At 39.6% G+C, this 26,576-nt stretch overlaps 1 protein-coding gene across 5 annotated transcripts in view; it reads left to right on the forward strand.

Annotated features, from left to right (window-relative positions):
- Usp9x (ubiquitin specific peptidase 9 X-linked) overlaps positions 1-26,576 on the forward strand; it is a 130,734-nt gene that overhangs the window by 53,458 nt on the left and 50,700 nt on the right. For all 5 annotated transcript variants that reach the window (XM_090325744.1, XM_090325745.1, XM_090325747.1 and 2 more), the window contains 7 exons: positions 4,206-4,293; positions 7,283-7,625; positions 9,951-10,046; positions 11,789-12,000; positions 14,136-14,376; positions 14,937-15,086; positions 16,941-17,061. In XM_090325744.1, coding sequence (XP_090181870.1) covers positions 4,206-4,293; positions 7,283-7,625; positions 9,951-10,046; positions 11,789-12,000; positions 14,136-14,376; positions 14,937-15,086; positions 16,941-17,061 — 1,251 coding nt within the window. The remainder of the gene's footprint in view (positions 1-4,205; positions 4,294-7,282; positions 7,626-9,950; positions 10,047-11,788; positions 12,001-14,135; positions 14,377-14,936; positions 15,087-16,940; positions 17,062-26,576) is intronic.

Consider the following 26,576-nt stretch of genomic DNA (forward strand, 5'->3'; position numbering starts at 1 on the left):
TGAGGACTTTATATTACCAGTATTAGAGACAAAATTGAAACATAATGGTTCCTAAATATAATCATTCATTTAACATGTTATAATAGGATCTGGATAAACCAATTGTGTAAAATAAATGGCAATTGAAATGCTTATTTAAGAAGCAGAACAAACTTTTAACAGTGTTGAATAAGATTTCCGTGGTTGGGGCCAGGAACGTAGCCTAATTATGGAGTGCTTGCCAAGCATGCATGAAGCTCTGGGTTCACACAAGCCCAATCTTCAGACTTTTGCTTAACAGTTAAAATTTAGATTAATGGAAATTAAGCAACTCTTCCACCTTACTGATTTTGTTGACCCTTGTCTTTCATTTCTCCCCTCTGGGCCAGCTGAATCCTCCTAAGTAGTAGAGGGGTAAGCACCAAACAGCAGATGGGCACCAGAGAGGTGTTTTATCATTTCTGTCTTAGTTTTCTTCTTAGCAGGATAATGAAACACTGACATTAATAGTTATGTAATCCTTTGACACATACTCTACACCAACGGAAATTAAAATAAATGAGAAAAATGTTTTTTAAGCACTATACACATGCGCACTATACACATGCACAAATAGTTTAACATAAACTGGTTAGTTTAACATAATTCAGTTTCTGTTAGAATCTCATCTCTGATACAAGGCCTTCACAGTTGCCACTGCAGGCATTCCCATAAGTGGAGCCATGTAATTGTATATGTGCTTCAATGCTAATTTTTTATGTACTTAATTTGTATAGTATTTTATTGTCAAAAGTTAGACACTCAGGATAGCAAATTATTATTGCTGAAATAATGCATAGTAAGCATTGGATTCATTGTCTTGAAATTGTTGAAGGGGGAAACATTCAAGTACTAGAATATCTAGGGACTGTGAGCTTTGCCTAGTGGTAGTGTGCTGAGCTAGCATGTGCAAAAGCCCTAGCTGGGTTAAATTCCCCGGGACCACATAGACAGAACAAGCTAGAAGTGGCACTGTGGCTCAAGTGGCAAGAGTGCCAGTCTTAAGCAAAATGTGTCCAAGGACCTTGCTCAGGCTCCGAGTTCAAGCCCCAGGACTGACAAAAAATCTAGTAATTCTTAAACAAGTTACTTGCTTGTTTGTTTTTCCCCCACTGCTGCTACTCTAGAACTACGATTTGACCTCTAGAACAGGGGGTTACTGTTACTTGTTAATCAGTCCCATCTTTCAGAGAATGTATTCTTTGCAAATATGGCCAAGAGGACAAAGAATTGCTTACCCTTTAAGTTTTACTCTAGGCATTATAGGACATGAATGAAAACTGAGGTGTCAGCCAGGTACTGGTGGCTCACGCCTGTAATCCTACCTACTCAGGAGGCTGAGATCTGAGAATCGCAGTTCAAAGCCAGCTGGGTAACTAAAGACCCAGAGACTCTTACCTCCAGTTAACCACCAGCACTATAGTTCAAAGTGGTAGAGCACTAGCCTTGAGCACAAAAGCTCAGGGATAGCACCTAGGCCCTGAGTTCAATCCCCACAACTGAAAAAAAAATTAGTAATACTGAGGTGTCCTGATTTCCTTCATCCGAGCTTTCTCATTGGGTAGAAGTTTATGCCATGGGAAACTAGTGAGAATATCAGTGGCGCTGCTTTCACTTCTATACTCCTGCCCCTAAGACAGGAGTATCATTCTGGGAGAAGTTATCTGTCTGCCTCTGTTTCTGTACAGTGGCACAGATACTTTGTACAGAGAGGAAGAGAAGCTGTGAGAATAAAGAGCTCAGCCAATTTTACTTGAAGGGACATATCCAAAAAAAAAACAGGGCAGATTTTGGTGAACAGTTAAGTGGTTGGTTGTAGTTCCCTTACACTTACATCAACAAATGAAATGATAGAACCAACCATAATTTTCAGTGTACATAAAGAAAAAGATGAGTCCTTGTGGGATCACAGTTGAACTTGAAATGCTATGAATATATTAAGATGTACTTAGTCAAAAGCAGTGCATGTGGGGCCAGGAGTTTGGCCTAAGTTCAATTCCTCAGTACCACATACATAGAAAAGCCAAAAGTGGTGCTGTGGCTTAAGTTGTAGAACACTAGTCAGGCCCTGAGTTCACTCCCCAGGACTGGCAAAAAAAAAAAAAAGGTGCATGTCATAAGCTTGAACTGAGAGCTTGAGCACTATTCCTGATCTTTTTTTTTTTTTGCCAGTCCTGGGCTTGAGCTCAGGGCCTGAGCACTGTCCTTGGACTTCCTCAAGGCCACTTGAGCCTCAGCACCATTCTGGCTTTTTTCTATGTATGTGGTACCAAGGTAGAGCTCTAGCCTTGAGAAAGTCCAAGGATAGTGCTCAGGCCCTGAGCTCAAGCCCAGGACTGGCAAAAAAAAAAAGAGTCTTAGGGGTATTAGGAATGTAGTGTACTGGTAGAGTGCTCACTTAGCATGCATGCAGCTGTGGGTTCAATTCCTCAGTACCACATAAAAAAAGAAAAGGCTGGAAGTAACACTGTGGCTCAAGTAGAGTGCTAGCCGTGAGCAAAAGAAGTTCAGGGACAGTGCCCAGGCCCTGAGTTTTTTTGCCAGGACTGGCAAAAAAGTGTCAGGACTTACCTGTGCAGGCTGACTGAACCTAGATCCTTAGAAATCCTCATGAGTAGCTAGGATTAGAGGCATGAGCCACCAGAGCCCACCTGTAATTTAGTTTTTTATGTGTCATTCCTAGGGCCTGAACACAGGGCCTGAGCACTGTCCTTGGGCTTTCTCAAGACTAGAGCTCTACCATTTGAACAAAAGCACCATTTCCAGGTTTTTCTATGTATGTGGTAAGGATGAATCAAATCGGGTCTTCATGCAGGCTAGGCAAGCACTCTACTACAAGGCCAAACTCCCGGCCCATATAATTTAATTTAGTTTTTATATCAAGTAATATCTACACAAAGTTGATTTTTCAGTACAACAAGCTGGAAATGGAAAAGCTCATTGTGTCTTCAGTTTTGCAAATGGCATAGTTTTTTTTTCTTTGGTGATCATCATAGATAATTTCATTGTACGTAGGGTTTTTTTGTTTGTTTGTTTGTTTTTTGCCAATACCAAGGTTTGAACTAGGCCTTGAGCTTGCTCTCCTTGTTTGCTCAGCTAATGCTCTGTCACTTGAGCCATGCCTCCAGCCTAGATTTTTGCTAGTTATCTTTGAAGATGGAATTTAGGGAACTGCCTCAACTTGGCCTCAAACTATAGTCCTTTAGATTTCAGCCTCCTGAGTAGCTAGGATTTACAGGCATGAACCACTGGTACCCGGCAATGAATTGTTTTTATTAGCATACTTAATAGATTATCTGCATGAAAGATTTTTTTTATTTTTTTGTATGTGTGCATACATATGCACACTGCTAGGGTTTGAACTCAGTCTGGGTGCTGTCCCTTAGCTTTTTCATTCAAGGCTAATGTTCTCCTATCTGAGCCACTGCTTTACTTCAGAAAATTTATTCTTGTGTGGACAAAAAAAAAGGTGGGTTAAGGGTCAGGTGTTTGGCCTAGTGGTAGAGTGCTTGCCTAGCATGCACGAAGGTCCTGGTTCTATTCCTCGTTACCACTTACATAGAAAAAGCTGGAAATGGTACTGTGGCTCAAGTCGTAGAGCTCTAGCCTCCCGAAAGCCCAAGGAGAGTGCTCAGTACCTGAGTTCAAGCCTCAGGACTGGCAAAAAAAGTTCTTGGGGCCAGGAGTTTGCCCTAGTGTAGAGTGCTTGCCTAGCATGCACGGTGACCTAGGTTCAGTTCCTCGGTATCACATACACAGTAAAAGCTAGAAATGGTGCTGTGGCTCAAGTGGCAAACTCTAACTTTGAAAAAGCCCTGAGTTGAAACCCTAGGATTGGCAAAAAATAAAAAGATGGGTTGAAATCACTCGATATTTTTGCCAGTCTTGGAGCTTGAACTCAGGGCGTGGGCACTGTCCTTGGGCTTCCTCAAGGCTAGAGCTCGACCACTTGAGCCACAGCACCACTTGCAGCTTTTACTCTGCATGTGGTTCTGAGAAATTGAGCCCAGGTCTTTGTGTATGCTAGGCAAGCAGTCTTCTCCTAGGCCAAACTCCTGGCCCAAAATCACTAATTATTAATCCACCAATAATTAATAGGTTTCATGTTGCCTTCTAATAATTGACCTTTTAACTGACAACTGTCATCAGTGTTCTTAGTATAATGCATGCTTTTCCTTAATTTACAGATAATGAAGACTATGACCCACAAACTGTGAGGCTGGGAAGTAGATACAGTCATGTTCAAGAAGTACAAGAACGGCTTAACTTCCTTAGGTTTGTTTTACATAATTCTTTCTTTTTAAGATAAGGAATGCAGAGTGAACATTTTGTATAGCTATGTATTTGTTGGTTGTCATTTTCCTTTTTGTTTAAGTATTTTTATAAAGGGGTTTCAATTCAACACCTCAGGAATATAGTACAACTTGGTTAATGTCATCCTTTCCATCATTCTCTTGAGTCCTATATAGTCATTATGCTAATCATGGCTGTCAAAGGCAATTCAAAATCATACCATTAACTATGATTTTTCTCATGAGGTTCATTTTGTTAAGCCAGAGTGAAATGTCCAAAAATGGATTTGCTCAATGACATTTAATTTAATGATTATACTTCTGAAACATTTGAAAATTACTTTTGATGATGGAAAATCCTATGAATTCAATATCTGTCATATGTGAGAATTTATTGTCACATGCTTGCTGACAGGACTGTCAAGATTACTGTTGCTGCAGAAAAATCCATTGCAGTTATTTTGAACCAGATTCTAGAGCATTTTATTGAACTCTGCTTGTTAATGGAGAAATTTTTAATTACACAAAGATGTTAACCTGAGAAAAATTCTCTAGCAGATTTTAAGAAAATTAACATTTGTTTAAAGTGATTTTATGTTTGTTTTCAACCATTTGAGTAGAAGTTGCTGCCTCACCATATTGAGAAATGCTGTCCTAGTGAATTATTGTTATTGATACTTGCATGTGTCCTTTTAGTTTGCTGAGACAGAGTGTAAGCCTTTTTGTAATATTACAGTTTGGCATCAGAGAATCTGTTATAACCCCTTTTCTGTCAGTACTTACCTATGTGACCTATACCAACACATCAAAGGTGAAGAAAACTAATTTTAATACTTCTGTACATTTGGCCTTTGTTAAGCTAAGCACTTTTACCTTACAGCATGAGATCAATATGAACACAAGAAATCATATGGCTTAGTGTAGCTTGTTTGAGTTAACCTATCACTTCCCAACTGTGTCTAACTCAAATCTATGTCCTGCCTATTAAATCAATAATTTTCCAGGCTGAGAGCTTTAGGATTTCTTTTTGTTGGTTGTGGGGGCTTGAATTCTGGGCCTGTGCACTGTCCCTGAGATTGTCAGCACAAGGCTACCATTGTACCACATTGCGCCACAGAGCCACTTCCAGGTTTCTGATGGTTAATTGGAGATGAATCTCACAGACTTTGGGCTGGCTTTGAACCATGATCCTCAGATCTCAGCCTCCTGAGTAGCTAGGATAACAGGTGTGAGCCACGGGCACCTGGCTAAGTTCTAGGATTTCTAAGTAGGTTCCTTGAAGGTTTCTGAATAAGCAAGTTTTATCCATCCTCTTTTTTTCCCTTCCTAACATCTAGACCATCTCTGCTTTTATACATCTGATTTCCAAGTGGGATTTTCACTTGAAGAAAGATTTCTTTTGTCTTTAAATTAAAAAAGAAAATTTAACTGGGCATGTATGGCTCACGCCTGTAATCCTTGCTACTCAGGAGGCTGGGATCTGAAGATTGTAGTTCAGAGCCAGCCTGGAAAAGCAATTCCATTTTATCACACTAGACCTCTATTTCCTTATCTCTAGATGAATAGGTTAGAGGTGGAACAGAGTTACATTAGAATCAAATGTTAGAAAGCCCTTATTAAAATGGATGTGGTGACTCATATCTGTAATCCTAGCTACTCAGGAGGCTGAGATCTGAGGATCTCAGTTCAGAACCATCCCAGGCACTAAAAAAGTCCAAGAGACTCTTATCTGCAGTTAATCACTAGAAAAGGGGAAGTGGCTGTGGCTCAAGAGGTAGGGCAGTAGCCTTGAGCTCAGGGACAACACTCAGGACAAGAGTTCAAGAAGTCCCATGACCAACCAAAAAAAAAGCCCATATTAAGGTACAAAATGTTATGAAAATATCAAATGTCCTTAAAATGTTAGTTCCTGAAACATTTTAAAATTGAAAGTACAAACACCTTATTCTATAGCTGGACATGGAGCCACCATTGTGATAGCTAAAACTAGATTTTAAGTTACTCAGAATAAAGTTGAGATATTTTCTTGGTTATTCTTAGACATAGGTTATTCATAGACAGGGTGAGTGCTGAGTGCTAAAAGAAAAAAAAATAAGAGCAAGGCTTCCTGCCAGTAATCCTAGCTAGTTGGGAGGCTGAGACCTGAATATCCTGGTTCAAAGCCAGCCTAGGCACTAAAGTCTGTGAGACTCTTATCTCGAATTAACGACCAGAAAACTGGAAGTGTCTCTGTAGCTCAAAGTGGTAAAAGCGCTAGGCTTGCGCTGAAGAGCATTTTCAAGGTGACTGGTTTCAAAGACTATTTGAATTCAGGGAATTGATGTTACAATCAGCTAGCCAGTTCCATTGGGTTTGTAATGGATGCTTTCATGTAGGATTATTGATAAGTGTTGAGAAATAGGTTCTTTTAAAAGAAATAACTTCTTTTTTTATCTGTAGTTAAAAACATAATTGTTGGGGCCAGGAGTTTGGCTTAGTGGTAGAGTACTAACCTAGCATGCTCAAAAGACTCGGGTTTGATTCCTCGGTACCACATACATAGAAAAGCTGGAAATGGTGCTGTGGCTCAAGTGGCAGAAGCTAGCCTTGAGGAAAAAACCCAAGGACAGTGCTCAGGCCCTGAGTTCAAGCCCCAGGACTGGCAAAGAAAAATGTAATTGTTAAGATGGGTACTGGTGGCTCAGTCTGTAATCCTTAGCTATTCTAGAAGCTTAGATCTGAGCATTATGGTTTGAAGGGCTGTCCATGAGACTTATCTCTAATTGCTGAAAAGCCAAAAGTAGAGCTGTGGCTCAAGTAGTAGAGTACTACCCTTGAGCTAGAAAAGCTCAGGGACAGTGCCCAGGCCCTCAGCTCAAGCCCCGGGACAGGCACAAAAAATTACTTATATTTTTAATGTATTTCATACATATATAGATTGCCTTTTAGGAAAAAATATGTAAATCTAATTGATAATTTTTTGTTTTTCCAAGATTTTTATTGAAGGATGGCCAACTGTGGCTATGTGCTCCTCAGGCAAAACAAATATGGAAATGCTTAGCTGAGAATGCAGTTTACCTTTGTGATCGTGAAGCCTGTTTTAAATGGTATTCCAAATTGATGGGGGATGAACCAGACTTAGATCCTGATATTAATAAGGACTTCTTTGAAAGTAACGTGCTTCAGCTTGATCCTTCCCTATTAACTGAAAATGGAATGAAATGTTTTGAACGATTCTTCAAAGCTGTGAATTGTCGAGAAGGAAAACTAGTAGCAAAGAGGAGAGCCTATATGATGGATGATTTGGAGTTGATAGGATTAGACTATCTTTGGAGGGTAAGTCCAAAGTAGGAACTTTGTAAACATATCTGATGTAATTCTCAGAATAAGTATGAATTATATATAACTTTATAAATTATGTATGAATTACCTGATGCTTATCTTCAGTGTCTGGGGCAGTAAACATTCATCTTTATATTATTTGTCATTTAAAAGTTTTCCTCTCATATCTCCTATTGTCTACACTTAAAATACATTTGGGCTGGGAGTGTGGCCTAGTGGTAGAGTGCTTGCCTAGCATGCACGAAGCCCTGGGTTTGATTTCTTGTTACCAAATACACAGAAAAGGCCAGAAGTGGCACTGTGGCTCAAGTAGAGTGCTAGCTTTGGGAAAAAAATCATATTAAGTGAAGTAAGCCAGACCCAAAGAAAAATAGGCTCCATGGTTTCCCTCATTTGTAATAATTAGTACACGTCTAGGATTCTCCTAGCAGAGGATAACAGTAGCTCAAAGACTATGTATATAGGGCCATATAAGATGAGGCTAAGCGAAATGAACTCCAGGATATGGAAACAAGATACTTATGTTAGTGATTGTTGTTTGTAATGTACTATGTGAAGTTACTTTTCTTTTTTTTTCCCCCTTATGGTTTATCTCATGTGGTTACTGTATCTGACTTTGTTACCTGGTATATTGTATATACGTTTATTTGAAGTAGGGAAGCAAAGGGGCAAAACAAGATGATTGGGTGGGGTAGGGGAAGGAAGTTAGGAGAAAAACATGGGAAGAAGAAGCTCAAAGACAATGCCCAGACCCTGAGTTCAAGCCCCAGGATTAGTAACAAAAAAATACATGTTTTCAGATGTTTTAGAAGTTTACTAGCCATCAATTGTAAATCTCCATAGAAATTAATTCCCCGTCCCAATTTTTGTTTTAGTGTAACTGTTTAGTTTATCCACTTAATATTAAAGACACATTTATGAGTAATGTGTACTTTATTGGCACTGTTTAAGTGAAGACATAAATAACAGGAAAATATTAATTAAGCCTAATTTTCCATATTTTATGTTTATATAATTTAAAGGTGGTGGTGCTGGGTACCAGTGTCACACACCTGCAATCCTAGCTACTAAAAAGAATGAGGATATTTCTTCTTGGGCAGCCAGGGTAATAAAGTCCATGAGATGCCTATCTCCGGTTAGCCAAAAATTGGAAAGTGGAGCTGTAGCTCAAATGGTAGAGTGCTAGGCTTGAGCAGAAAAGCTCAGGAATAGCTCCCAGTCCCTGAGTTCAAACCCAAAGATCAGCACATAAAAGGGGGAATGAGGGTTATAACTCATGTGCAAGAGCCTGGGTTAAATCCTCAGTGACCACACACACACACACACATGCACACAAACTATCAGACTTTATGCAGTACTTTTTTTTTTACTTAGTTATATTTATTTGAAATAGTTATATAAAATATTTTTCTACAAATCACAGGAGGTATACTAAGGTATTTATTGTACGGTTTGAATGTTTTAATACTTCTTTGTTTTGTTTTGCCAGTCCTGAAGCTTGAACTCACAGCCTGAGCACTGCCCTTGGGCTTTCTCAAGGCTAGTGTTCTACCATTTGAGTCACGGCACCACTTCTTGCCTTTTCTGTGTATGTGGTACTGAAGAATTGAAGCCAGGGCTTTGGGCATGCTAGACAAGCACTCTACCACTAGGCCACGCTCCCGGCCCTCTTTTGGTTTTTTTTTGGTTTTTTTTTTTTTTTACTCAAAATTCATATGCTGGGTGTGGTGGCGCACACTTGTAATCTCAACTGTTGGAGGCAGAGGTAGGAGGGTTGCTAATTTGTCAGCCTGAAATACTTAGCCAGGCTTTCATAAAAACAAAAAAAATTATAATCCAAAATATAAAAGCTAGTTGATAAGGGAACTGCATTTCTTTGTTCAGTGTCCCCATACTTTATTCCCTTTCTCCTCCATAAGCTTCTTTTAGGGGTAAGCCCTGAAACATCATCTCTAAGTGTTAGAGTTCTGAACAGAGTTTAAAAACTGTTGATGCAATCAGATGAGTGATAACAGTTTATAGATATTAGGGATAGAGGAAATAGCTTTTTTGAAGGTATGAAAACAGTGTTTGTTGCCTTAATCAAGACCTTACGTTACAGGCTTAAGTAATACTTGTCAAGGCATATTTTATTTTACACTTATTTCATTCCAAAGAATTACATTTTATATTTCTTCTTTCTTTTGGTCTGTTTTTCTCAAAGTCAGCTTATCATTAAACGAGTAGTGTATATAAAATAACTGAGGATATAGTTTGAGTTTAAATGTCCAACTAAGACTTTTCTTGAAAAGAATTAACTCTTCATTTTTTTGAACCTAGGTTGTGATTCAAAGTAATGATGACATTGCCAGCAGAGCAATAGATCTCCTTAAAGAGATATATACAAACCTTGGTCCAAGACTACAGGTCAACCAGGTAAGAATCTTTGTGCATCATTTAGAATTCTAATTGCTAAAACTATATTGTTGATAAGAACTGTTATCTTGGACTTAAGGGCATGCTTCAGAATCCTTACTAGCTTGTGGTAGTCCCTGAACTCAATTCCCATTACTGCCATTTTTTTTTTTTTGGTCAGTTGTGAGGCTTGAACTCTGGACCTGAGCACTGTCCCTGAACTCTTAAGCTCAAGTGCCACTTCCAGTTTTCTGATGTTTGTAGATAAGAGTCTCATAGACTTTGAAACATTCATGCCTGGGCTGGCTTTGAACCTTGATCCTCAGATCGCAACCTCCTGAATAGCTAGGATTATAGGCATGAGCTACTGATGCCTGGCTGATTTAAGAGTTTTGAGAGATGCCTTCTTTTAAGCCACAGCTCCATTTCCAACTTTGGGTGATTAATGGGAGATAAGAGTCTCATGGATTTTCATGCCTGGGCTGACTTAGAACCATGATCCTCAGATCTCAGCATCCTGAGTAGCTACCATTACAAGTGTGAGCCACCAGTACCCAGCTTTAAAAAAATGTTTTAAGACTTTTTTGTTTGGAATGAACTAGACATCACTTTATTTTAACTCATAAAAGATATATGTGTCTGGGAGTTTGGCCTAGAGGTAGAGTGCTTGCCTGAAGGCCAGGGTTGGATTCCTCGGTACCACATAGAAAAAAGCCAGAAGTAGTGCTGTGACTCAAGTGGTAGAGCTGTAGCCTTGAGAAAACCCAAGGAGGGTGCTCAGGCCCTGAGCTTAAGCCCAGGACTGCAAAAAAAATTAAAAGATGTATGTAAAAACTGGTATGATCCTGGCACTAGTGGCTCATGAATATGATCCTAGTTACTTAAGAAGCTAAGGTCTGTAGTTCCATCCAGTCCATGGAAGGGGGATGTCTATGAGACTTGTATCTCCCAACTAATGAACCAAATGAAGGAAATGGAGCTGTGGCTCATGTGGTAGAGTCCTAGCCTTGAGCAAAAAAGCTTAAGGACTTGCCCGCACAAAATGTAGTTATAATAGTACATGCCTATTCTAATAGATTCAGAATCAAAAGTTTCAGGCCATAATGGGCTGCGTGTATCTCAAAAATTAGTGTGTGTGTGTGTGTATGTGTGTGTGTGTGTGTTTAGAGACATACATAGACATACCAGGTATGTGAATCTTGTTTATTGATAATTATAGTGATTTTTTAAAATAATAATAGTGAAAGGTCAAAGAGAATCTATTGAATTTTTTTCAGTAACTACCACCTAATCCTGTAAAGCTTATTTTTTGCTGTCTAGTTCATCCTCCTTAACTAGCTTCCTTTTTAGAAATGTGTGTTTTATTATTGCTGTCAACTGCATACTTTTTGTTTTCATGATGATAATGAGGCTTTAACTTAGCGCCTAGGTGCTGATCCTTAGCTTTTTATACTCAAGGCTATACTGGACCACTTAAGTCACACCTCTGTTTCTGGTGTTTTGCTGGTTCTTTGGAGGTAAGCATCTCAGACTTTGCTGTGCAGCAGGCTTCTAAGTCACAGTCCTCAGACATCAGCCTCCTGAGTAGCTAGGATTACAGGTGTGATCCACTGGCACCCAGCTAAATATCATCACTTTTGAGGTCAACTTTACATGCTACCATGTTGCGTGTATGTATGTGTGTACGTATGTACATATGTACATGTATGTATGTTTAAATTTCAAAGCAATTTGAATCTTTCTCTTTGGCACATGATTTGTAGGTGGTCATCCATGAAGATTTTATTCAGTCTTGCTTTGATCGTTTGAAAGCCTCTTATGATACATTATGTGTTTTGGATGGTGACAAAGACAGTATTAATTGTGCAAGACAGGAAGCTGTTCGAATGGTTCGAGTATTAACTGTTTTAAGGGAATATATTAATGAATGTGACAGTGACTATCATGAGGAAAGAACAATTCTACCCATGTCAAGGTTTGTGAAAAATTGATTAGCTGCTGCTAATTGTCAATTATTCTGCTACTAATCCTTAATTACCTCTTACAAAACCATTTGTTGGGTCAGGAACATGGTCTAGTGGTAGAGTGCTTGCCTAGCATGCACAGAGCCCTGGGTTCAATTCCTTAGTACCCATATACACAGAAAAAAAATTGGGGGAGGAGGTTGTTTTGTTTGTATTGTTTGAGACAATAGTATCACTATATCTAGCCTCTGACTCACAATCACATCATGCCCACCATGGAATTTTTGTTGTTGTTGTTGGTCCTGGGGCATCAATTCAGGGCCTAGGTCTGCTATTCATGATCCTCTTTGTGCTCAAGGTTAGTGTTCGGCCACTGGAGCAACAGAGCCACTTCTGGCTTTTTCTGAGCAGTTTATTGGCAATAAAACTCTAATGAATTTTTCTGCCGGGGCTGATTTCAAATAGCAATCCTCAGATCTCAGCCTCCTGAGTAGCTAAGTTTACATGTATGAGCTGCTGGTTCTTAGCAGAGTATTTTTTTTTAATTGTGGACTTTATTCTTCCATAATTAGTTTTTTTGTTTGGGTTTAAGTCCAGTTTTTTATTAACTATTTTTTGTACGTCTCAAAATAATAGCAATCAGATCGCATAATTATTAGAAAGAAACCATAAAAGATGCCTTTGACAGATAGCTAATATAACAAGAAATCTTTTCAAGTGGCCTAATTTGTCATTTGGTTTTATTCATTTAGTAATTCAAATTAATATGCAATTGCTCGGTGAATTTGGTTTAATATGCCAACATAAATACCATTGTGGAGTGAGTTAAAGTTAACCTTTTTGTTGGCATAAACTTGTTTTTCGCAAGGTAAAGTTTATCTCTTACATTTGCAGATAGTCTTAATGAGTTGGAGTTTTATAAAGTTAAAATAATCTTGTCATAATTTCTGGTTTGGGGGATGTTTTGTTTATTTCAGATTCTTTTTTCTAATACTGGTCCTGGGACTTAAAATCAGGTCTTAGTCACTGTTCCTGAGCTTCCTTTGCTCAAAGCTAGTGCTTGAGCCATAGCTTAAGTTCTCATTTCGCCGTCCCTACCCTCCCGCCCTCTTTGGTAGTTTATTGGGGAGGACAGGAATCTCACAGAGGTTTTTGCATGGGGTAGCTATTTTATTGTCAGGATAATTTATAGAGGAGTTACAGTTAGATTCATCAAGTAGTAGGTGCATTACTTCTCATGTTTTTGGCCCCTCCCTCCCTCCCCGTATATCCAATATACCAGGTAACAAAGCCAGATATATGACAACATGAGATTAACCATAAGGGCAAAAGAAGAAAAGAGAAATAACATAGTACATTAAGAACAACAATCACACAAGATTAACCTCTTTTTTCCATATCCTAAAGTTCATATAATTTAGTTTCATCCTATGTGACCTTACTTAAATAGGTTTTGAGCTACTATATTCATTTTTACAATACTCATTTTCTACAGTCATTGTATTTTTAAGATTTGCAATAGAGGGGCCAGGAGTTTGGCCTACTGTTAGAGTGCTTGCCTACCATGCACAAAGGCCCTGGGTTCGATTTCTTGGTACCACATACATAGAAAAAAAGCCGGAAATGGTGCTGAGGCTCTGGTGGTAGATCTTCTAGCCTTGAGAAAAGGACCAAGGACAATGCTCAGGCCATGAGCTCAAGCCCAGGACTGGCAAAAAAAAAGATTTGCAATAGATGTAGGTAAAAACAATAGGCTGAATGCTAATGGCTCACACTTATAATCTTAGTTATTTAGAAAGCTGAGATCTGAGGACCAAGGTTCAGAGCCTGGCAGAAAAGATCATGAGATTCCTATCTCCAATTAACCACCAAAAAAGCCAAAAGTGGAGGTGTGACTCAGTAGTAGAGGACCATTCTTTAGTGGAAAAAGACAAGTATTAGAGCATGAGGTCCTGAGTTCAAGCCCCAGGATCAGAACTAGGAAAAACAATCGGGTTTCAATTTCAAGATAATAAAAATAAGCATCAATAATCGATTTTCTCTTGTTAAAACATCATTGTTTAAACTCCTATCTTAATTTTTCTTGAAGATATAAATGTCTACTAAATTACGTATTATCCTTTTTTTCCCTCCTTCCCAACCTCAGAGCTTTCCGTGGTAAACACCTCTCTTTTATAGTTCGATTTCCAAACCAAGGCAGACAGGTAGATGACTTGGAAGTATGGTCTCATACAAATGATACAATTGGTTCGGTTCGACGCTGTATTCTCAATCGTATAAAAGCCAATGTAGCCCATACAAAAATTGAGCTTTTTGTGGGTGGTGAACTGATTGATCCTGGAGATGACAGAAAGTTGATTGGACAGTTAAATCTAAAAGATAAATCAGTAAGTATATATAGTTCCCAAACTTCCTTTTTTTTTCTTTTTTAATTGTTGGGGTGATGTATAGAGGGGATAGTTACATTCCTCAGGTAGTGAATACATTACTTCTTGAACATAGATGCCCTTTCCCATCTTTTTCTCCCACTTTCCCTCCCCCCCACAACTTTTTTTTAATTATCAGGATAATATAGAGAGGGGTTATAGTTACATTCGCCAGTTAGTAGTTGCATTACTTTTCACACATTGATACACCTTCTCATGATTTTGTCCCCATTTCCCCCCCAAACTTCTTAATTACACCAAACTTGAGACTGTTATTTGCTCAGTAAATGCTGATTATTTGTTAGATATAAGGAACTGTGTTAAGTATATATAATACTAAAAAAGACATTGTGATATGACATCAAAGGAATTCTAAAAATGAAACTTTATGAAAAAATACATTTAAAAGGTATTTGAAAATTTACTGTTTAGGGTTTTTTTGGTATGTTACTAGGTTCTAGCTTCTGAGTTTTAAGTTTTTTGCCCATGTCTTTGATATTAACATAGTTTATCATTTTCAGCTGATTACAGCCAAACTTACACAAGTAAGTTCCAATATGCCTTCAAGCCCTGATAGCTCTTCAGATTCTTCAACTGGATCTCCTGGAAATCATGGTAATCATTATAGTGATGGTCCCAATCCTGAAGTGGAAAGCTGTCTGCCTGGAGTGGTGAGTACATACAGCTATACAAGCCATTATGCTTGCCTAGCATGCACGAAGACCCAGGTTCAGTTCCTCAGCACCACATATATAGAAAAAAGCCAGAAGTGGTGCTGTGGCTCAATTGGTAGAGCTTAGCCTTGAGAAAACCCAAAGAAAGCCAAAGCCCAGGCCTGGCAAATTTAAAAAAAGGTGATTGTAACTCATTTAAAATAAGGGCTGGGATTCTTGAATACTTGTTTGTTAAACACATTTGAAATACGATGTAAAAATCAATGTTAATAAATTCTTTAATTAAAAAATAAATAAAATAGGGCTGGGAGTTTGGTCTAGTGATAGAATATTTTCCTAGCATGTATGAAGGCCTGGGTTTGATCCCTTAGTACCATACACACAGAAAAACTAGAAGTGGTGCTGTGGCTCAAGTGGTAGAGCACTAGCCTTGAGTAAAGCCCAAGGATAGTACTCAGGCCCTGAGTTCAAGCCCTAGGACTGGCAAAAGAAAAATTAAAACAAAAATTTCCAGCAGATATAGTATGACTGCATTTATATATGTAATCTATTAGAGCATAATTGATACTTGAATATATACGTTTAGAAAAGTATCATCTTGTGTATTCGTACCATCAAATGGAGTCTTTTAAAACTAGAGAAATATGTGTAGTCTCAGATTGTCAGTAAAATATCCTTATGTCCCAAGAAAATGTAATTTCTCTTTTTTGCCCTTTTTTATTGTTGGGATAATGTACAGAGAGGTTACAGTTAAATTCGTTGGGTAGTTGCTGCAGTATTTCTCACACATTGATACCTCCTCTCATGTTTTTCCCTCTCCCCACCCCTCCTTTTTTTCTTTTTTATTGGGGGGGTAGACCATAGGGCTTGAACTCTGGGCCTGGGTGCTCAAGGCTACCACCCTACCCCCTTGAGCCATGCAACTGGATCCTCAGATCTCAGCTCCTGAGTAGATAGGATTACAGGCCTGAGCCACCACGTCGGGCTCCTTTTTTGCCCTTTCACCTGTCCCCACAAGAGTTTTATGTGTCATGAGGCTTGAACTCTAGGCCTAGGTGCTGCCTCTGAGCTCCTTTTGATCAGGGCTAGCATTATACCTCTTGAGCCACAGCCCACTTTTGGCTTTTTGTGCAATTAATTGGAGATAAGTGTCTCAGCAGAGTTTTCTGCCTGGGCTGGCTTTAAACCAAGATTGTCAGATCTTAGCCTGCTGAGTAGCTAGGAGGTGGGAGTCATCAGTTCCCAGCTTTGTGTGTGTGTGTGTGTGTGCATGCATGCAGGAACTTGTGAGCACATGTGCCAGTGCTGGGGCTTTAAATTTAGGGCCTGAATACTGTCCCTTAGCTTTTTCCACTCAAGTCTAGTACTCTGCCACTTGAACTGCAGCTCTACTTCTGGCTTTTTACTGGTTCATTGAACATAAGAATCTCACTGACTTTCTTACCTAAGTTGGCTTCAAATCCAGACCCTCCGCTTTCCGAGTAGCTAGGATTACAGATGTTAAAATAATACCAGGCACTCCAGTGTCACAAGGATTTGGCTCCCTACAAGTGGATTCGAAATTTAGTAGTTTGAATGGCAGCCTTTGGTGTGTCCTGAGACTGAATTGAGTATAAAAGAGAAATAATTTAATAGAATGTGAAGAATTGTCAACAGAAAAGTAACTAGAAGTTACTTGAATGACCTGGTCAGTCTGCATCATGAAGGACTTTTAAAGGTGAGAGGAGGAAGTCCAACCATCTTTAAAGAGTAGGAATGACATAAGTAATGTTTCAGAGATTAACTCTTACGGATTCCAATTCTAGAGAGGAGTAACTTATAGATAATTATTGTATGTATTTTGTATTCTAGATAATGTCACTGCATCCCAGGTACATCACTTTCCTTTGGCAAGTTGCAGACTTAGGTAGCAGCCTAAACATGCCACCTCTTAGAGATGGAGCAAGAGTGCTAATGAAACTTATGCCACCAGGTAAGAATTTTTAAATGGTGATAAAAGTACATGCTAAACAATAAGAAGATACATTAGCTAACAAACTCCACGTAAAAAAGAATTGGTAAACTATATCCCAAAAGTAAAATCTATCCTACCACATCTGTTTTTATACATTTCAAAAATATAAGAAAGATCTCTAGTTTTTTTAAATTTTTTTGCTAGCCCTTAGGCTGGTACTTTGGACCTGGGCACTGTCCTTGAGCTCCTTTATCTTAAGGCTGTGCTCTACCACTTGAGCCACAGCACCACTTCCTGGCTTTTTCTGAGAATAATAGGAGATAAGAGTGTCACAGATTTTGAAATAGAAAAGGGAAGGGGGAAAACAAGGTGATTGGGAGGGGGTAAGGGAAAGGAAATTGGGACAAGAACATAAGAAACAGGTATCAGTGTATGAGATGTAATGCATGTACTATCTAGCGAATGTAACTGTAACCCATCCATACATTACCTCGATAATAAAAAATTTAAAAAAAAAAGAGTGTCACAAATTTACTGCCCTGGCTGGCTTCAAACCACAATCCTTATATCTCAACCTCCTGAGTAGCTAGGATAACAAGCAGGAACCACCAGTGCCAAGTTAAAATTGCTTTTAAAAATTAAATGAAAAGCTATGAAGATTGTATACATGTAAATTTTAATGTGATATAATTGTCATAACCAAAGTTTTATTTGTAAACAGCCATGCTTATTTATTCACAAAATATCTTGAACTACTTTTGTCTTGAAAGAGCAGATCTCAGTAATTGCAGAAGAGATCATGTAGTTTTCAAGCCTAAAATAGTCTCTGGCCCTTTACAGAAAATGTTTTTTTTTTTTTTGCCAGTCCTGGGCTTGAGCTCAGGGCCTGAGCACTGTCCTTGGACTTTCTCAAGGCTAGAGCTCTACCACTTGAGCCTCAGCACTACTTCCGGCTTTTTTTTTTGTATGTATGTGGTACCAAGGAATCGAACTCGGGTCTTCGTGCATGCTAGGCAAGCACTTTAACCACTAGGCCAAACTCCCTGCTCTACAGAAAATGTTTGCCTACAAATATACTATCCTATGGATTATGTGTTATTAACATCATTGTTCTTATTCCTTCGAAATAGTGACTTTCAACTTTATCCTTTTTTTGTCAGTCCTGGCCTTGAGCTCAGGGCCTGAGCACTGTCCTTGGACTTTCTCAAGGCTAGCATTCTACCACTTGAGCCTCAGCACCACTTCTGGCTTTTTGCTACGTATGTGGTACTGAGGAATCGAACCCAGGTCTTCGTGCATGCTAGACAAGCACTCTACCACTAAGCCAAACTCCTGGCCCAATTTTATCCTTTTAATAAGTTCTCAAGGTAACTTTCCAGGCTGGGCGTGGTGGTTCATGCCTGTAATCCTAGCTACTCAGGAGACTGAGATCTGAGGATTGCAGTTCAAAGCCAGCCCAGCCCCTAAAGTCCGAGAGACTCTTATCTCCAATTAACCACTAGAAAACGGAAGTGGCACTGTGGCTCAAGTGGTAGGGCAGTAGCCTTGCGCTAAAGAGCTCAGGGACAGTGCCCAGTTCCAGAGTTTAAGCCCCACGAACAAAATAAATAACTTTACATAATTTGTTATATAATCTGCCAATTCTCTTGTCCTAGAACTTTCTTCCTCTTCCTCCTCTCATCTGGTTGTTCTTTGTCACACAGCTTTCAATTGGGGACTACTTTCTACAATTCTCTTGTGTCAGACTCATATTAACCAACTCCTATATCTTTAGGCCCCTTTTGAGATTGTGTTGAAGTACATCTTCCTATACTTAGATGAACAGGTATGTGGAAGGTAGATTTTTTGTTTCAGACATAACATGTGAATGTAACCTAACTCACTTGTATGAGTAATAGTTTAAGAAGAGAATTCTTTGTTGAAAACTTACTCCTCCTAGCTGGTGGTAGTGCTGGTAGATGATCAAAAAGACCTCATAGTTTCTATTTATGATATGATTATGTTTCTGCAAAGTTTGATTTTTGTCCTTGAATTTTGAAATTACATCACACACACACACACACACACACACACACACACACACACACACACACACACACACACACACACACACACACACACACACACACACACACACACACACACACACACACACACACACACACACACACACACACACACACACACACCACCCCCCTTGGTGAACTTAGATCTGTTTCATGGTGGTTGTTCAATAGGTCTGGATATACTTCAGTTGAGAAATATTTAGGATTTTGTTGGTGGTTTTCCTTGATAGTTGTGTTGTCTGTGGTTTGCCTTTATTTTGTACTGGGGATAGAACCCAGGACGTTGCACTTGCTAGGCAAGCACTTTGACACTGAGCTACTTCTCAGCTGTGTGTTTTGCTTTTTGTGTCTTTAAAATATCTGTCTCATGTTGAATCTGCTAGTTATGATTTTCATAACCTTTCTCTTAAATTTTTCCCATCTTTGCAGTGGTTTGCTTACATTTTTGCAACTCTTCTGCTGTTTTTTTTCTTTTCTATATACTCTACTGTTTATTTACTTCCAGATTGTTCTCGGAAAAAGAAAAAGTTTTATATTCTGAAGAGAGACCTTTTTCCTGTAGGATTTTATTTCTCATGAGTACATTCCCAACGTTCTGTTCTCATAGATATATATTCCTTTGAAATCAAGAGTTCTCAGGGAGAGAAGATTCAGTTAGCACATCATTCAGTCCTATCCAATTTAATTGTGTGTGTGTGTGTGTGTGTGTGCTTGTGTGCATGCATGTGCATGTGCACACGCACGTGCTGGTCCTAGAGCTTGAATGCTAGGCCTGGACACTGTCTCTGAGCTTTTGTACTCAATGCTATCACTCTACCACTTGAGTCATAGCTCCACTTCCAGCTTTTATTGCTGGTTAACTGGAGATATGAGTCTCATGGACTTTGTTCCCCAGCTGGCTTCAAACCACAGTCCTCAGATCTCAGCCTCCTGGGCACTGACGATTATTGGCGTGAGCCAGTAGCACCCAGAATCAATATAGTTCACACCTCATTATTGGCACCAAGAAAAGAGAAAAAAATTCCTTTTGATTCATTTGAGTATCATTTGTTGATCTCCCATTCCATGGTCCCACAAGTCCCTTATTATATATTTCTTACAAATAAGAATATTGTGTATATAGCTAAAATACAACTACCTAAACTAGATAATCTGATAATCTCCTTCAGAACAAAAAGATACATTTCAAAGTCCTATATTTCACTTAGTTGATATATAACTTTCTTTTGAAATAGGTCTTCATTTTGTCTTTGGCCTTTGTATTGTGATGTTTCAAAATTAAAAAGCCTTTAGTTTGTACAATATTCATTTGTTTCATGATTAAATATGTCTTTACAAGTACCACAGAAATAGAACCTATGCTATTCTCAGTGTATCCTCTCATATGGAGCATTATTTCAGTTTTTACTGTTACTCTGGGATGATCACTTGACTGGACTTTACTGCTCCTTAAGTATTTCCTTTAATTTGTTTATGCAATTACTCTATCACTTGACCTATGTCACTATTCCCTTTGTGTTTTGTTTCTGAAGCAGAATCTTGCCAATTTTGCCACAACAGCCTTGAACTTATGATTTTCCTGCCTTAGTCTTGTAAATAACTAGGATTATAGACCTGTACCAACATGGTCAGTGTATATGTCTATCATGGGGCTTGAACTCTAGGCCTGAGAGCTTTTCAGCTCAAGGCTAGCACTCTGCCACTTGAGCCACAGCACCAATTCCAGTTTTCTGGTGGTTAATTGATGATAAGAGTCTCATAATGGTGGCTCACACCTGTAATCCTAGCTACTGAGGAGGCTGAGATCTAAGGATCGTGGTTCAAAGCCAGTCACGGCACTAAAGTATATGAGATGCCTACCCCCAATTAACCACTAGAAAGGGGTACGGTGGTAGCCTGGATCTGATGAGCTCAGGGACAGCACCCAGGCCCAGAATTAAAGCCCCATGACCATTAACAACAACAAAAAAGCCTCATGAACTTTCATGCCTAGGCTGGCTTTGAACCATGATCCTTAGATCTCAGCCTCCTGAGTAGCTAGGATTATAGGCATGTGCCACCGGCACCAGCCAGCATAATGATTTATATTTGTATCACCTCATGGTTTATTATTATGTTCCAGGGTAATATTCTATTACTATCACTTATATCTCTAATTTGGTCAATAGACTCTTCATTCAGTATAGTTTCTTGTACTTACATATGTCGTCATTCTTAGATCATTTGGATGGTTTTAGCTTAAGATATTCTATGCTGATTGGATCTTGTATTCTATCATACCCTAGAATCAGCCAAATCTCCCAGGAGACTTGGCTGCTTTCACACATGTGTGTGCGTGTGCGTGTGCGTGTGCGTGTGCGTGTGTGTGTGTGTGTGTGTGTGTGTGTGTACTTTAAAAACCATAGCATCATACTTGTTCCTTTATTCTAATGCATCATAAGTTCTTGCAGGCTTTCTGTCTTCCTATATTTATAGTTCCTTCCTCTGATAGTGAAAAACCTGGTTCCCATTATCCTTTAACGTCTTTTCCTATTATTCTATTTATATGTAAATATTTCATCACCACCCCCACCTATTCTTTAGATTTGGTTTTGTCCTGTTTGTGCTTGTCCTGGGACTTGAACTTAGGCCTGGGTGGACACTGTCCCTAAGCTTTTTTGCTCAAAGTTAGTACTCTATCACCTGAGCCAGAGCTCTACTTCTGACTTTTTTTTCTTTTTTTGGCCAGTCCCGGGGCTTGAACTCAGGGCCTCGGCACTGTCCTTGGACTTTCTCAAGGCTAGAGCTCTACCACTTGAGCCACAGTACCATTTCTGGCTTTTTTCTATGTATGTGGTACCGAGGAATTGAACCTGGGTCTTCGTGCATGCTAGGCAAGCACTCGACTGCTAAGCCAAACTCACGGCCCCTACTTCTTACTTTTTGATGATTAATTGGAAATAAGAGTCTCATGGACTTTCGTGCCTGGGATAGCCTCAAACCATGATCCTCACATGTCAGCCTCTTCAGTAGCTAAGGTTAAATACATGAGCCACTGGCTCCCATCAGGACTGTAGTTTTTAGTTGTGGGTCTTACTTACCTTATAGAAGCTCTCTTTATGCAGGTTGAATTGACTCTTACTGCTGAGTTATTCCCTTGTGTAAACTTCCCTTATCCAGATTGATCTTTAACACCCTAAATATGACTAGCTCCTCCTTTTCCAGGTAGATTTTAAATATCACATTAATAAAAAAAATAGCTGGGTATTGGTGGCTCACACCTACAAATCCTAGTTACTTGGGAGGCTAAGGTCTGAGAATCGTAGTTTGAAGCCGGTCCCAGCAGGAAAATCTGTGAGATATTTACATCCAATTAACCAGCAGAAAACCAAAAGTTAGCGCTGTCACTTAAAGTGGTATAGTGCTAGCCTTCAGCAAGAGTGTTCAAGCCCCACAACCAACAAAAAAAATTCCGATCATCATAATAATGAACTGGGGACCCATGGCTCACACCTGTTACCATCCTAATTACTCAGGAGGCTGATGTCTAAGGATAAAGGTTTGAAGCCAACATTGGCAGACAAAACTGCGACTTCTATCTCCAACTAACCAACAAAAAGCCAGAAGTGGAAACATAGTTCAAATGGTAGATTCCCAGGTATGAGCTATAATAAAAGACCTAAATTTAAAAGACACTCCTTTAAAAAAATTAAGAGAATTAAAAAAAAAAAAAACGACACTCCTGAAAAAGCAGGGTGATTAAGTGTAATTCTTGTTGCTACTGTGTAGTTTGAGATGTAAGTTTTCTTAGTTTGGGGGGGGAGCTTCCAAACTATTAGAAACTTGTTATTAAATGAAGTAGCATTTAACAAATGTTGACCACTCTATTCGTATGGTTGTTAGACATGCACATATACACAATTCCGAAAGTAAGGAAGCTGGTGCTGTGGCTATAATCCCAGATACTAGCTACTTGGGAGGCTGAGGCAGGAGGATGTCTTGATCCCAGTGGTTGGATATCAGAGTCTGTACCATCTGGAAAAGAGGGAAGGAGAGGTTCTAGAAAAGTTAATGTTCAGTCAGTTTTTCCTAATGAATTCTTCTGGGTTTTTTTGGGAGGGGTTGTTTTGTTTTGCCCAAGGCTAGCACTCTGACACTTGAGCCACAGTGACACTTCTGACTTTTTCTGTGTATGTGATCGCACCCAGGGCTTCGTGCATACTAGGCGAGCACTCTACCACTAGGCCCCGCTCCTGGGATCTCTGTTTGTGTTTTTACCTGAAGTCTAGTAACTCCCTCTGATGTGACTTACCTTTAAACTTCAGTTTTTTCTGGATAATTTTATGTTTCTGTCAGAAATTTTCAAAGTGTCTCTGTTCTTTTTCTACATGCAACAGCAGAACATAAACTCTTTTGTTCCATAGTGAATAAAGAATATTTTGTTTTTCCTTATAAGAGCTTCCATTTCCCAATAGCTCATACCTTTAATCTTAGCTACTCATGAGGCTAAGGTCTGAGTCATCCTGGTTTGAAGCCAGCCCTAGCAGGAAAGACTCTTTATCTGTAATTAACTACCGAAAAGCTGGCATTTCCCATGTGGCTCAAGTGATAGAACACCAACTCTAGCAAAAATGCTAAAGGAGGATCCAGTGGTTGATTTTGTTGATGTCAGAGGGTCAAAACTCCACCCTCAGATCATGCTAATGACAGTGTTTTCAGTGAAGACCATGAAATTAGATTACACATGCAGACTGCTGGTTAATTTTCCTTACCCACAATCACCTTTCCCCATGCATTCGGAACACCCTGTTTCTTTATCCTATCAGTAACCCTAGAAATGTTTTCCTGTCTCCTTGATTGCCTCCTGAATAAAACCTTTTTCTTTTATAAAAAAAAAGCTAAAGGACAGCACCCAAGCCATGAGTTCAAGCCCCAGTACTGGCGCAAATGAAAAAAAGTTTAAACTACCATTTTATTGCAGTTTTGTAAAGCTGAATCTTAAAATATGCTGTCTGCCAAGTGTGGGTGGTATATACCTATAATCCTAGCTACTCAGGAGGCTAAGATCTGAGGATCAAATGTTTTGTTTTTGCCAGTCCTGGAGCTTGATTTCAGAGCCTGAGCACTGCCCTTGGGATGTCTCAGGACTACCACTTGAGTCACAGCACCACTTCTCACTTTTCTATGTATGTGGTACCGAGGAATCGAACCCAGGTCTTTATGCATGCTAGGCAAACACTTAATAATAACTAGGCCAGACTCCTGGCCTGAGAAGCTAGCCCAAGTAGGAAAGTTGATGAGACCCAAATTAACCACCAAAAAAAAAAAGAAAAGGAAGCCAAAAGTGGCAAGTGGTAGGGTACTAATGTTGAACACAAAAACAAAAGCTCAAGGCCCTTGAGTTCAATCACAAGACCAGCCAGAAGCAGAGCTGTGACTGAAGTAATACAGCACTAGCCTTGAGTACAAAAGCTTAGAGACTGACGATGCCCAGGACCTGAGTTCAAGCCAGCACCAAAAAAGTGGCAGTCTATTGTAAGTTTGTCGCACTGATGAGATTGCTTAAAAGTTATCACATTTCTGTGAGGGAAGTACTCTTTTTTTTGCCATTCTTAGGGCTTGAACTCAGGGCCTTGGCTTTGTTCCTGAGCTTCTTTGGCTGAATGCTAATGCTCTAGCATATGAGCCACAGCAACACTTCTGTGTTTTTCTGTTAATATGGTACTGAGGAATGGAACCCAGGGATTTGTGCATGCTAGGCAAGCGCTCTGCCGCCACTAAACCACAATCGCAGCCCAGAAATACTTTTTATATGTGTGTGTTCATCATAAGGCTTGAATTTGGGGCCTGGGTTCTGTCCCTGACCTTTTGCTCAAAACTAGCGCTTTACCACTTCAGTCACAGTCACACTTCCAGCTTTTTTGGTGAGTAATTGGAGATAAGAATCTCCCTTTTGCTGATGTGATGGCTCACGCCTGTAATCCTAGCTACTCAGGAGGCTGAGATCTGAGGATCAGGGTTCAAAGCCAGCCCAGGCACAAAAGGACCTGAAACTCTTATCTCCAGTTAACCTTTAGAAAATGGGAAGTGGGGCTTGGCTCAAAGCTAGGGCAGTAGCCTTGAGCTGAAGGGCTCAGGGACACTGCCCAGGCCTAGGGGTAGGGCGGTAGCCTTGAGCTGCAGAGCTCAGGGACAGTGTCCAGGCCAAGTTCAAGCCCCATAATCCCCCCCCCCCAAAAAAAAAATCTCCCTTTCTCCCTTTCTTGCCCAGGCTGGCTTTCAACCTTAATCCTCTGATCTTAGCTTCCTGAGTAGCTAGGATTTCAGGCTTGAGCCATCGATGACTGGCCAAAATGTTGTTTTTTTAAAACACTCTGGGAGACAGCATTATGAGTAGTTTAAATTTTTTTGTCTTAATGAACATACATATCAGGGACATAAAATCATTTTAGTACACAAAGTGAGAGCTAAAATAGCTGCAAAATGGACATCTATTTGATTCAGAGGAATAAATTGTAATCTGAGATCTTGCTTAGAATTCAGACTTTCTTTTCTTGAGCTCTCTTTTATCCTCTTTGGTTGTATTCTTAGTATTTTTTTGCCAGTCTTGGGCTTGGACTCAGGGCCTGAGCACTGTCCTTGGACTTTCTCAAGACTAGACCTCTACCCCTTGAGCCTCAGTACCACTTCCAGCTTTTTTCTATGTATGTGGTACCGAGGAATCAAACCTGGGTATTTGTGCATGCTAGGCAAGCACTCTACCACTAGGCCAGACTTCCGGCCCTATTCTTAGTATTTTGAAACTTAGATATAGATGTTATATTGTTTGTTTTTAGGGAATACATTGTTACTGTATATTATGTCTTAAGAGCTTATGTCCAAGCTCTTAATGCTGACGGGATTTTTTTATTTTGAATTGATTTGTTTGGTATCATCTTAGTGTAAAAGACAGGCAGGGGGAAACCTAAGTCCCCAGTAATTATACTTCTGCTTACTTTGAGGTAATAAACATTAGGCAGTTTTTTTGTTTTCTTTTTACAGTTCAGTTTCTTGGGTACCACTATGTCTCTTTAAGTGAAGCAAGCTTGTTAAAACATTGTCACAGGGCCAGAAACAAGTCCTAGTGGTAGAGTGGTTGCCTAGCATATGCATGAGGCTCTGGGTTCGATTCCTTGGTTCACATACACAGAAATGGCTGGAAGTGGTGCTGTGGCTCAAGAGTAGAGCACTAGCCTTGAGAAAGCCCAAGGACAGTGCCCAGGCCCTGAGTTAAAGCCCCAGGACTGGCAAAAAAGAAGTGTCACAGATATGATGGGGCAAAGGATGAACAAATGCAGCAATGATACTCACTGGACACTGACTTCAGCCATAGAAAATGCAGAAAGAAGGAAGGAAAGAATGAAGTTGTTCAAAAAGATACGTATCCTTGGGCTGGGAGTTTGGCCTAGTGGTTAAAGTGCTTGCCTAGCATGCACGAAGACCCGGGTT

This window comes from Megascapheus bottae, chromosome X (genome assembly GCF_031878675.1).
Source record: "Megascapheus bottae isolate mThoBot1 chromosome X, mThoBot2.hap1, whole genome shotgun sequence".
NCBI classification, from domain to species: Eukaryota; Metazoa; Chordata; class Mammalia; order Rodentia; family Geomyidae; genus Megascapheus; species Megascapheus bottae.